We start from the raw sequence: 12,931 nt of genomic DNA, 5'->3' as shown, positions 1-12,931 counted from the left end.
CCAAAATACTACATGACCTAATAAGTGAATTTGGCAAAGTAGCAGGATACAAAGTCAGTATACAGAAATTGAAGGCATTTTTGTATACCAACAATGAAATATCAGAAATAGAAATCAGGAAAAAAAATCCCATTTGATATAGCAACAAGAAAAATAAAGTATGTAGGAATAAACCTAACCAAGGAGGTAAAAGACCTGTACTCAAAAAACTAGATAACACTGAAGAAATTAAGGAAGACACAAACAAATGGAAGCGTGTACCATGTTCATAGACTGGAGGAACTGACATCATCAAAATGTCCATACCACCCAAAGCAACTTACGGATTCAATGCAATCCCTGTTAAAGCACCAATGACATATTTCACAGATACAAAACAAACATTTCAAAAATTTATATGGAACCATAAATGACCCCAAATACCTGCAGTAATTTTGAGGAAGAAGAGCAAAGTAGGAAGGATCACAATACCTGATATCAAGCTGTATTACAAGGCCACTGTAATGAAAACAGCCTGGTACTGGCATAAGAACAGACACATATACCAATGAAACAGAGAAATGAAGAGCCCCCAAATAAACCCAAGTCTCTATGGTCAATTAATATTTGACAAAGGGGGCAGCAGCATAAAATGGAGCCAAAATACCCTCTTCAACAAATGGTGTTGGGAGAGCTGGACAGTTACATGAAAAAAAAATGAAACTTGATCACCAACTTACACCATATACAAGAATAAATTCAAGGTGGAAAAAAGACTTAAATATAAGTGATGACATCATAAAAGTCCTGGAGGAAAACATTGGCAGGAAAATCTCAGACATTTCATGCAGCAGCATCTTCACTGATATGTCCCCTAAAGCAAGGGACATCAAAGAAAGAATAAACAAATGGGACTTCATCAAATTAAAAAGCTTCTGCATGGCTAAAGAAAACATCACTAAAATGAAAAGAGAACCAAACATATGGGAAAACATATTTGCCAATGATATCTTGGACAAGGGTTTGATCTCCAAAATATATAAAGAACTCACACAACTCTACTCCAGGAAGACAAAAAACCCAATTAAAAAATGGACAAAGGACTTGAACAGGACTTTTCCAAGGACAACATACAGAGGGCCCAGAGACATATGAAAAGATGTCCAGTATCGATAGCCATCAGAGAGATGCAAATTAAAACCACAATGAGGTACCACTTCACACACTTGAGAATGGCCATCATAAACAAATCAGCAAACAAGTGTTGGAAAGGATGTGGAGAAAAGGGAACCCTAGCACACTGTTGGTGGGATTGAAGATAGGCGCAACCACTATGGAAAACAGTCTGGAATTTCCTCAGAAAACTAAAAATGGAACTGCCTTTTCACCCAGCAATTCCACTGCTGGGAATATGCCCTAAAAATCCTGAAACACCAACCCAAAAGAACCTATGCACCCCAATGTTCATAGCAGCACCATTTTGTTGGGAACTGCCCTGCCTGGTATTAGAAGCTGTAACCCTGCCAAGGCTAAGGTTGAGGGAGTGGCCTTGGACAATAAGCCAGCAAGGAGACAAAAGCTTATCTCCCTGGCAGGAGCACTGCTTCTGCTGCTTCATTCATAACTGAACCCCAAAGCTTGGTCGGTTAGCCAATGATGGATAAGATTCCCCAAGAGGGGAACGATCTAAGACAGGCACATTCACGTGGGAGGCCTCCAAGGAAGGACTTTGGGGGCTACAGCAAAAGGGGGTGATGGGCCCTTGCCCCTCGGCTTTGACATAGCCTGAGTCCTCATCATCTGGGAGAAAATCTCCTTATCTCTTGGTTGCCTTAGTTCCCTTCCTCCACCTAAGCCTGAAACAATGACAGGCTGGTGCAGCTCTGAGCTGAAAAGGGCGGGTTCCCCAGGCGATCAGGCCTAAGAAAGAATATGTAAGATCCTGTGAAACCTGCTTTGTTTAGAATGCTCTCAGTTGAATGATAAGGGTCCAAGGAAGAAGTAAGTTTGTTCTTTAAAGTTTTACAGCTGTTTGACCCTGACTCAAAATAGGCCCTCAGACTTCCTTGTTATCTATTGTTTGATCCCTACTTCCTTGCAATGAGTAATGAGTTTTACCTGAATTCTTATTCAAATGAAACCAATAACAAGCCTCTCCAGAGGGGGAACAGGCTCGCTCCCCACGTGAGGAGTGGCCCTGCTGTTCCTATTCCCCCACAGGACCTGGTTGTCTCTGTGTATGTTTTTCTTGCATGTTGACAAACATCCACAGCCGAGATGGATACTGCTGGCCGGTATCATCTTCACCATTTACAATAGCCAAGTGCTGGAAGCAACCTAAGTGCCCATCAGTAAATGAGTGGATCAAAAAACTATGGTACATTTACACAATGGAATACTATGCAGCAGAAAGAAAGAAGGAGTTCCTACCCTTTGTGACAACAAGGATGGAACTGGAGAGCATTATGCTAAGTGAAATAAGCCAGGTGGTGAGGGACAAATACCATATGATCTCATCTTTAAATGGAACACAATCAACAAAAGAAAAAAGCAAGCAATATATAACCAGAGACATTGAAATTAAGAACAACCTGACAGTAACCAGAGGGGAGAGGGGAGGAGATAATGGGGGTAAAGAGGGAAGGGTTTTCAGGAACAACTATAAAGGACACATGGAATTCTTAATTAACCTGTTAAAATGCTGATGAGCTAGGCAGTCTGAGTAATGAGGGCTTTTCAGATCACTCATGCAGGTAGAGCACACAGGTAGAACAGCTGTACTCTGACCTGTAAGCTGCATGTTCCTGATGTCTGGGTTAGACAATTCTTGCTTTATGGGGAATCATAAAATATACAGAAAGACTCATAGATGTGCCAGTTAGAATAAGAATATTATCCATTGCTACCCTGGAATGAATACAAGTGCATGCTACTTTCCTAAGTAAAACAATTGACACCACACTGACAACAGAATAGGTATCTACTATTAGCTATCATTATTAGGGAATCCTAGGAGGAGGTTATAATATTGGAAGTGTAGTATATTTTTGTTCTTCAGTCTCTAGCTTTCAAATAATTACAAAAGTAATTATTAATAATCATTACTTAAGTGTTTGGAGAACTTAAATAGAATTTAGCTTATGAAAAGAGAAAAATTATTTAATCATAGCTACCAATGTGGCTATTTAAATTTGTACATTAACTGAAATTAAATAAACATAAAACTTCAGTTTCTCAGTTGCCCTAGCTACATTTCAAGTCTCCAATGCCACAGGTTGCTGGTGGCCACCATACTGGACAGCTGGGGTTATAGGACACTTCCACCACCACAGGAAATTCTACTGGATGTGCTGGATGCAAAGATCAAGTTGTACACTTTTCATCTCCACTAAGAGTATGAAAATAAGAATACTTTAAAATATTTTGAACCTCTCAAAAAGGATATTTTAAAAACTTACCCCCATTATGGAGTTTTGTCACAACCACTTCCACATCTGCTAAAGAATGAACGCTGATGAGGTGGCTGCTGAAGCCTTCACATTTCATGTGTGCCATATCCCAGGAATCAGTTTCATTTACCAGCAAATAGCAAAACCCATTATTTGGCAGCCAGTCTGCATCACAGCGGGTATCTGAATATGTCCAAGTATCTAGGAGCAAAGCAGCTATTTATATTCCAGTAAAGTTACATCTATTTTGAATCAATAACATTACAAATTCTTCTTTCTTGAATCATAAGGCTTCTGGAAAACTGGGGAATGTGATGTCAGACAGAACAGTGACATGAATGTAAAGGTGGCATGAATGATGCTCCGATGTATACAGAGCATCATAAGAGGGACTGCAGAGGTTCAGATAATATGACTTTAATGCGATGTGAATGTGCTACAATAGCAGAAGAAAGGCATCGGGTAAGCCACTTGCTCACAGATCTCTTCATTGGCATGGGATTTGTTAGGTTTCCCCTCCAGTCTAGACCTCTGAGAGATTATGAGGTTGAGCCTCCTTTTCATGTATAGTCAGCTTAGCAGGAGATGTGCATTATGCCACTGTTCCAATTAATGCTCCTTTTGTTCAAAAAGATGGGCAGAAATTTAAACACTCCACACCAGGAAGGGGCAGCAGTCCTAATGGAATTACTGATTCTTTATTTGGACCATGATAAAACTTACCCAAATGATGGTTAAAAAGATTTGAGGCACAAAACCATACAAAATACAGTACGTTTACCCCTCTCAACAGAACTAGGAAGTAGTTTGCTTACTCTGATTTCCTGGATTCAGAACTGTTTGGAATGTGGACAGTTTGCTTTTACTGAAGAATAAAATTCAGGTTCAGCTAGCTCCTCACACTTGCAAGATAACTCAATTAACTGTGAGGTTCTAAAACTGCTCTTATTATCATATTTTACAATTATGATAAAGAAACAGAGGAAAAAAGTCACCCAGAATTGAACTTAAAACAATAATTTTCCTTAGCTAGTCTTTGTCTCTTCAAATTCATATTTTTTCAAGATTAAAATGATAAGCAGGCATATCATTTTGTTCTGCTCTTTTTATTTCCCTGCTGGCAGAGTTACTTTAATAAATGCACATTACTCAATCATGTGGAAACATCATGATACAGCTAATGACTACTACTATAGGATACTTATTTCATCTTTCATTAGCCCCTCTGGTTTATGTTCATTTGTGCTCTTTTCTATGTTCATTATGCTCTTTGTTACATAAGCTAGATTTGGTATGCATCAACTTGGAAGATAAACATTCATTTTCCCCTAATCTTTCAAATCATCCCCCTATATTCTTGATTCTATACACTTATTTTTTTAATTTTAAAAAGACAGGTTTTGCCCTGGCTGGTGTGGCTCAGTGGACTGAATGCAGGTCTGAGAACCAAAAGGTCACCAGTTCGATTCCCAGTCAGGGTACATGCCTGGGTGTGCGAAAGGCAACCACACATTGATGTTTCTCTCCCTCTCTTTTGCCTTCCTTTCTCCTCTAAAAATAAATACATAAAATTTAAAAATAAATAAATAAAAAGCTTTTTGCACCTATGTGGATAAAAAAATTTGTGCTTTATTCCCTATTCCCAACATCCCTTAAAACATATTTAAAATCTCCTTTTCTCCTCCCATTTTTGAGTGTTAGTTTTTCTTATTCAGGATTTCATCAAATACCAGGGATCTGGTGGACATTCTGTAAGATAGTTAGGGCACTCCTCTTCCCCATTCTGTTCAAGACTCTGCAAACTTCTCTGCTCCTCAAAAAGTTTAGCTGCCCTGTGTCCCTTTTGCCCTGACTCCCTGAAAAAAAAACTCATCCTTGTACACATACTGTCTTTCTGTACCTCTCCTTTTCTACCCAACTTATGAACACAGCCTGGCGAAGGATGAAGAGGGTTGGGCACTGTGGGGCGGGAGGTAGGAATGCCTGGGGGTGTTCTCGTGTTTGTCATTTTTGGCATCTCATGGAGGCAGGTAATAATATGTAAGATCTAAGTGCATCAGCATGGCTGGGAAGCTTCATGAGACACAGAATGTTGGGTATCCCCCCTCCCCCGAGACTTTCAGGAAATCAGTGCTAGGTCCTGAGAATCTGCATTTCTAACAAGCACAGGCACTGCTGATGCTCTTGGTCTGGGGACCACTCTATGAGAACCCTTGCTCCACAGGAAAGAAAGCCACCTGTGAACAGAAATATATTTATCTAGACTATCTCTATTTTCTTATGGGGAAATACAAAACCAAAACTTTATTCATATATAGTTGATAATATCTAACCACAGGGTCAAAATCAATACTTTTCAGCACAGGCAGCACCAGATAAAAGAAGAAAATAGCTATCGGAAATAGATTTACTTAACTTCACAAAACTGTAATTTTAAGAGCTATTTGAACAAGTAAATGAGAAAGATACCTGTTAACTCCACTGTGTTATTTAATGACTTCTTGCAGACGTAGGGCAGCTGAGCTTCACAGGAAAACCTCTGCCACAGACCAGATGTGGCATCCATGACTGCGCAGCTGGACCCACCTATTACAGGTGCACTGGGCATATCTTCAATGATCAAATTGTCACACCGTTTAAAGGAGAAGATTAGAGCCAGAGTGATAGTTAGAAAAAATATTTTGTAATTTCTAATTTTCTGCTTTTATGGGAAATCATAAAATATTTAAAACCTTCTACTAAGTTGAAATGTATAAACCTCAATGGACAATCATGTGCTTAAATATGTCTTTATTCTAAAATATAGAACATGGGGAAAATACTTGGGTATACTGTAACTAATTTAAAAACCAAACCAAGAACCAAACCTCTGCCCCCAATCGACTTCCATGTCATAATCCTGTGGCCAGTAGCTCTTCATCTGCTACTCTATACAATAAATATTCTAATTTATGATTCTGTAATGGCTCTAAGGCCTTAAGTTACTAATAATTAAAATTCATTAAAGTAAATTGACCTATTGGTATTTTATTGTACTTAATATTTTTCTCATATGTGTGCAGAATACTTTCGTACTGAAGTTAACTGTTAACTTTTAGGTTTCACATGTCAGAAGCCTAAGATTTTATTTCTTAAATAGGTATCTAAAGTTTCATTTTGTGGGGAGGGGATCTTTTGGCTAACTAAAGTTGTATTTGTGTTATTCACTATAAATTTTTCTTTAGGGTAATTATTTGTGTAATAAAATATAAGCATCATGTTGTCAGTAATTGAGTGCTACAGAGCAAGACCCCAAGGGCTTGAACATGAAGGAATATTTCCATGCTAGGGTTCGGCTGCAGATGAAGCACAACATGGGTCTGTCATAGGCACATTAAGTCCCCTAGGGACACAGAATGGTTCCTGGGGCCATGTGATGGGGCTCATTCTGCTCTTAAAAATGTAGGGTTGCTCTGAAGGTTAGAGACAGATGCTCAGCTGCCCATGGTGTGGCTCAACTTTGCTAGAATAGTCTCAGCTTGACTATAATGGCATAAGGGCTAATGACTAAGCCTAAGAAAGGCTTAGGGAAAAATTCTTCTGAGAGCTAACTATTATGAGAATTGTCAAGATTTGAAAGTTCTATAAGGTCTCAATGAGTGGGAAGTTCTTTTTATGTATTTTTTGAGGATTTTGCTCTATGCATAGTAGACAGAAGAGAGAACAGTTACCTGGACTCCAGTTGAGAAAGTTTAATGGTGTGTGGTCTGACCATTCCCAGCCTTTAGAAGAGTACAGCTGATTTAAGCCAATCCAGAAAATTCTTGCAATACCTTCTTTTTCTGTAACAGTTACATAATTTTAACAAGTGAGAAAATTTACCTAAGTCATTATCTAGGTCACACTTAAGTTTCTGCTAACAACAAATATATCTAAAGGCCTGACCATAAGGCAAGAATCCCTGTTGGAGGGTACGAATGCCATAAACGCAAGTGATGCTGAGAGACAACAGAACTTCAAGCTACCAAGAAACCCAAAGGCTGACCAGTTAATTCAATTCTGTTTTCCCATTAGCATGTGCAATTCCCTTCCTTCTAAGGTAAGCTCTGACTCTTCTCAGAATAGCCATTTCACTACTTTAAACCCTCTTGTCAGAAAGCAGTTGTATGGTCAGGAAATGTAAAGTATAGCATAGAAAATATAGTCAATCATTTGTAATGACTAATGTATGGTGTCAGATGGCTACTAGACTCATCAGGGTGATCACTTTGTATAGATGTCTAATCACTGTGTTGTATACCTAAAACTAAAATAATATTGTATGTCAACTGTAATTGAAAAAAGAAAGCAGTTATATATAAAAAATAGTTTCCATTGCAGATCTAGATTTTGAAGATCTGACAGTATTCTAGACTGACAGACTAAATTCATTAAGCATATATTATTTGCCAGGCACTAAAGATACAAAAACCAAAATGACTGTCCTGCCCTCATGAGGATTTGAGCCTAGTAGAGACAGATGTGGATTCCCCAAATGGTGAGGCGTTACCAGTACTGTTTCAGAAATAAGTACAGGAGCTGTTTGGGAGGCAATGGAATACACATCTGCAGAGCCCAAAGGAGGTATTTTCAGTGGAGACCCAGAATGGGAGATGCACACAAACACAGGCACACACAAACACGCATGCCACCGCGAGGGGTGTCATTCTCATTTATTATTCAACAACAGGATGCCATCAGCAAAAAAGACAGAAAGACAGAGAGGCAGAAATAATTTAAATAGTGGGATTAGCCCTGACACGTGTGGCTCAGTTGGTTAGGCATCAGCCTGTAAAGCAAAAGGTCAAAGGTTGGACTCCCGATCAGGGCACATGCCTGGGTTGTGGGCTTGGTCCCTGGTCAGGGCGTGTTTGAGAGGCAACTGATCAATGTTTCTCTTCCTCTCTTTCTCCCTCCCTTCCTCTCTCTCTAAAAATAAATAAAATCTTTAAAAAACATAAAAATAAACAAACAGTAAGGCTAATTGTAGAAAAGCCACACAATATGCACATGCCCATAGGCAATGAATCTGATCATGCTCACATGGGTCCACGTGTATCAGAAAAACATGCGAGGAACTGTGAATTATTGTAAGGATTTTCATACCACTGTCAAGAAAGTCAACAGAATTATTTGAGAACCTGGTAAGACTTTATCAACACCATGAAGGAATAATTTGAAGCCACTTGGGGCCAGGTAGAAGAGAGAACAACTGGTGAAATGGTCTATAGAAGGCGAGGATGGTATTGACAAATGGGAAGACCTCAAAGGTTGGAATCACTGTAAATTTGTTGAAATATTCTCAGCAGCAAAACACTAAATAACAGTTTCTTAGTTCTGCCCAGGATATATGGTGTATTATAATAATTTATCAATCATATTGATATAATTAATAATTATTAACAAATTATATTAATATAATTTATTATATTATATGCAATCTATAGATCTGTACATATACATATAAAATAGTTATATTTTATATCATTTATATGTACATTATATTATATATACATAAGTGGTTCTTAAAGTTTAGATGTGTTTCTACATGCAAATCACAGGGACATAGCTGATACATATATCATTTTGTTCCATTATATTTATCAAATAAATCTGTGTAATTTGCTTGTAGAAAACTGTATGCAAACTTTACTTTTTATATAGAGATATATCTGTCTGTGATTTGTACAGAGAAAACTATACCCACATTTTATATACACGCATTTATTATATCTATATTTATCTGTCTATATATACATATTTATTATATATGTCTGTGTTATTTACAAAATCAAACCACATCCATACTTTAAGGGCTTTTTTAAAAAGGGTAGTTTTGACTATGTACAATTTTTGCCTTACTGTAGACTTTAGAACTCAATGCCTAAAACGGGTGAGCCCACTGAAAGTAACATGAGGGAATGGAAGAGTCCCCCTGGGTAGAGCGGAAATAGCAAAAGCAAAGGCAAAAGGAGCCAAGGGCAGTCGCAAACACCAATGCTCAAGGGAGCCTGAAGAGAGGGTGGTAAGGCCGAGGCCCAATTATTGCTTCACCAAGGGCAAATGTGAAGTTCAGAGTGAATTGCAAAGACACACTGTGCTTTCCAGGACCTTGGCTGTGAGAGAAAGAGACAGGGCTTCAGGAACTAGGAAATATAAATATGTGTCTATATTAATGGTAAAAATTTGAACAAGTTTTAGCCTTTTGGGGGAGAATCAGAGAAAGTTGATAAACATACAAGAGACAGAAGAAACTACTGGTGAGTATACAAAGAGCTTTGGAGAAGCAGTTAACCTTGAACAAGCTGGAATGTTGACTGCAGATACAGACAAATTTGTAAGTATTAGGGTGAGAAACTAAGAGTTTACCTCACTGTTCTCAAAGAAATAGATGGTAAGGATACCCTGCTAAGGAAGGAGAAGGTGGGTATTTGAGGAAATTTTAGATTCATCCTTTTCTTTCACAGGCTGCCAACACTAGTGTACAAAGACCTTGAGGATTTAATCTAATGTAAATTTCTCCCTATTAGTAAAAGCAATTAATTTTCCATCTTACCTAAAGAAGTCCTGGAAACTACAACATATTTATGGTACTCCAGACTCAACCACATCCCAACATTCAGAATTCCTTTTATTTATTTTTAACTGAGGATACCACAGAGGGTCAATCCTTCCCATCCATCCCAAGTTCAATGCCCTACTTTCCATGAAGTCTTTTCAGATATCCCCCAGCAGGAAGTCCAAATAATCCTACTGCTCCTTCTAAATTATCCTATTGTTTATCTGCACATGGCAAGTACACATTTATGATAGAACAAAATGACCTTTGGAAGCTGTCAGGCTCCTACTTTGCTTTATTACACTGTCCTATTTGTGATTTGCATCATTTACTTATTCTTCAGTAGAGTCATAGGATTTTAAAATTGTGACTGGTTTGGCAAACAGGATTACTCTTTATGTGTCTTATATCAGGTGGATGTGAATGGGGATAAATTCTAAAGGGCAGGAATTTCCTTTATAGCCTGGACAATGTGGAGCTAGGCTCTTTTCTACATATAGTGCAAGCAGGAAGTTGACCAATTTGAGTCTACTTTGCCACCAAGAAATAGATCATTGTTAGCAGAAGTCCCCACACCTAACCAAATAGGCAAGCACACTGAGGTAGATATTTCTTTTTTTTTAATTAATTTATTTTTTTAAGATTTTATTTTTATTTTATTTATTTTTAGAGAGGGAAGGGAGGGAGAAAGAGAAAGAGAGAGAGACACCAATGTGCGGTTGCTGGGGGCCATGGCCTGCAACCCAGGCATTTGCCCTGACTGGGAATCGAACCTGCGATGCTTTGGTTCACAGCCTGGGCTCAATCCACTGAGCTACGCCAGCCAGGGTTGAGGTAGATATTTCTTGATTGTCCCTGAGACCCCTGGTCAGATCTGACCTGTATTTCTATTCCTCTCCCTACAATGAAAGACTACAGGGCCTGATAATGGTCATGCATCTGGGACCAGCCAGATGACAGCCTCTTTACTGCGTCAGAAAGGCCACAGTCAGCAGGGGTCCTGATTTAGAAGTGTCCTAGCCCTGGGGCACCTGACGCGATGGCTCAGTGTGAAAAGCTGCCTCAGAGTGGAGGCAAATTAGGAAAAATAAAAATGTGCTGTCCCTGTTCTGGGGACTGTAGGACCCTCTTTTTTCACTCTGGGGTGAGTCTGTGCTCAGAGGTCCCATGGGAAGCCCAGAGTCATGGAAAATCTGTCTCCCAAACAAAATCTAGTGAATATAAGGAAACCAAGTCCTCCTCCCCCATGCCTCTCTATCTGTAAAACAAAACTGAAACAAAACTAATTAGGTGCAGGGCAGGCAGAAAGGAAAAAGAAACCTCTTTCATACTGTATGAGACTTAGCTTCCAGGGGCTGCTTCTGTTTTTTTTCTGGCAGCAGATTTCCAGGCCCCACCCACTCACCAGCTAACAAGAGGTATTTGGGGAATAACCATCTACAATATGCCTTGCATATGTATGACTCTTATTTCCCCAACTATATTAAGCACTTTGATCATAAATCTGTGTGATTCACTTTTGTTGGCTTCACTGCTCCTAGCCCAATGTCTACATGTGGTGGATTTCAATGAAGGATTGCTTAATGGGAACTTCAAGAAGTTTTTAAGATTTGGATACTCTGAGTTTCAGATGTTAAAATACAGCTTTCTTGGGTCTTGGGAAGCCAGATAATATTATAATTAGCCATACTGATATGCCTAAATAGCATTTCATAATAAAAGAGGTGTTTGAAACATAGGGCCCTTTAACATATTATCTCACTTTTATGAGTTATTAAAAAGAAAAGAAATCCTGCAACATTCATTCTTCCAAATACATCATTAGATTTTTAGGGTGTTGGTAGTCACACTTTGACACTTCTCTTTCATTATAACCATCACTTTCCAAATAATACTCCAGGGGGCTTAAATTTATTGGCATTTTCACTCTCAACAGTATTTTTTGTAAGGTTTCAGTGAGGTCTGAAGTAGAACTCCATGACCATACACTAGCCCATTAGGCTTATTTGACAGACTTCCATTCTAGACATCTGATAACTCAAGTATGAAACAACACAGAAAAAGGTTAAAGGTGTAAGTGAGAAAAGAGGTGTGCATGAAGCTTTAGCCAAAAGGCATGATAAAGGCCAGCTGACTGGCAGAAAGTAGTATACAAAAGGAAGGGCTCCGCAGTCATAGGTGTTTATACTCAAATCCCAATTCTGGCACTTCTTGGCTGTCTGGGTATATTATTTCTAGGCTTCAATTTCCTTATCTGTAAGTGGGGATAAAATACTTGTCTATGATGTTGTACTGATATAAAATCATTTAATGTATCTGGAAATATTAGGGCTTTGCTCATAGTTAGCATTTAGCAAATATTTACAATTATTATAAAACAATGTGATGGGACTTATTGAATTAGTCAATTTGCATTTAATACAAAGCAATAATGCTTAGAGTTTTGTGCAAAAGGAAAAAAAAAACAATCCATGAGGCCCATCTCTGCCTGCAAAGAACTTAATAGTCATATAAGGTGAATGCAGGTACATGTACATGCCTGATACAACTTGTTTTCAAGTCAGACTGTATTCAAATTTTGGCTCTGCTAATTATTTTGGGTAACCTTGAACAACTAACATTTCCTCTTTGAGTCTCATATTTCTCATCTGTAAAATGAGTATAATAGAAATAACACCTACCTCACACAGTTGTTATATGGGATTAAAGATGGTAATGTATGAAAAACATTTAGGACTCTGTGTAGAACATCATCATCATCATATATTATGATTTCTTTTTATTCATTGAAGAAATCATCAGGGACTCTGTAACTTGGGTTTCTTGATTTTTAAGAATAATATAAAAACTTTCCATTTATATACTATCTAGTAAAAAGTGAGCAATACTCTTATAGAAAAGCATACCATTTTTATGGATGAGAAGA

The 12,931-nt window shown here is 38.3% G+C and overlaps 1 protein-coding gene across 2 annotated transcripts in view; it reads right to left on the bottom strand.

Annotated features, from left to right (window-relative positions):
- LOC114494221 (CD302 antigen) overlaps nt 1-12,931 on the bottom strand; it is a 148,937-nt gene that overhangs the window by 111,146 nt on the left and 24,860 nt on the right. For both annotated transcript variants that reach the window (XM_028509160.2, XM_036023423.1), the window contains exons 5-7: nt 7,139-7,249; nt 5,898-6,038; nt 3,438-3,629 (exon numbers count right to left, since the gene is read on the bottom strand). In XM_028509160.2, the coding sequence (XP_028364961.1) occupies nt 3,438-3,629; nt 5,898-6,038; nt 7,139-7,249 (444 nt within the window). The remainder of the gene's footprint in view (nt 1-3,437; nt 3,630-5,897; nt 6,039-7,138; nt 7,250-12,931) is intronic.

The sequence above is a fragment of the Phyllostomus discolor genome, chromosome 4 (genome assembly GCF_004126475.2).
Source record: "Phyllostomus discolor isolate MPI-MPIP mPhyDis1 chromosome 4, mPhyDis1.pri.v3, whole genome shotgun sequence".
Taxonomy (NCBI): Eukaryota; Metazoa; Chordata; class Mammalia; order Chiroptera; family Phyllostomidae; genus Phyllostomus; species Phyllostomus discolor.
This window is presented reverse-complemented; position numbering and strand designations above follow the sequence as displayed.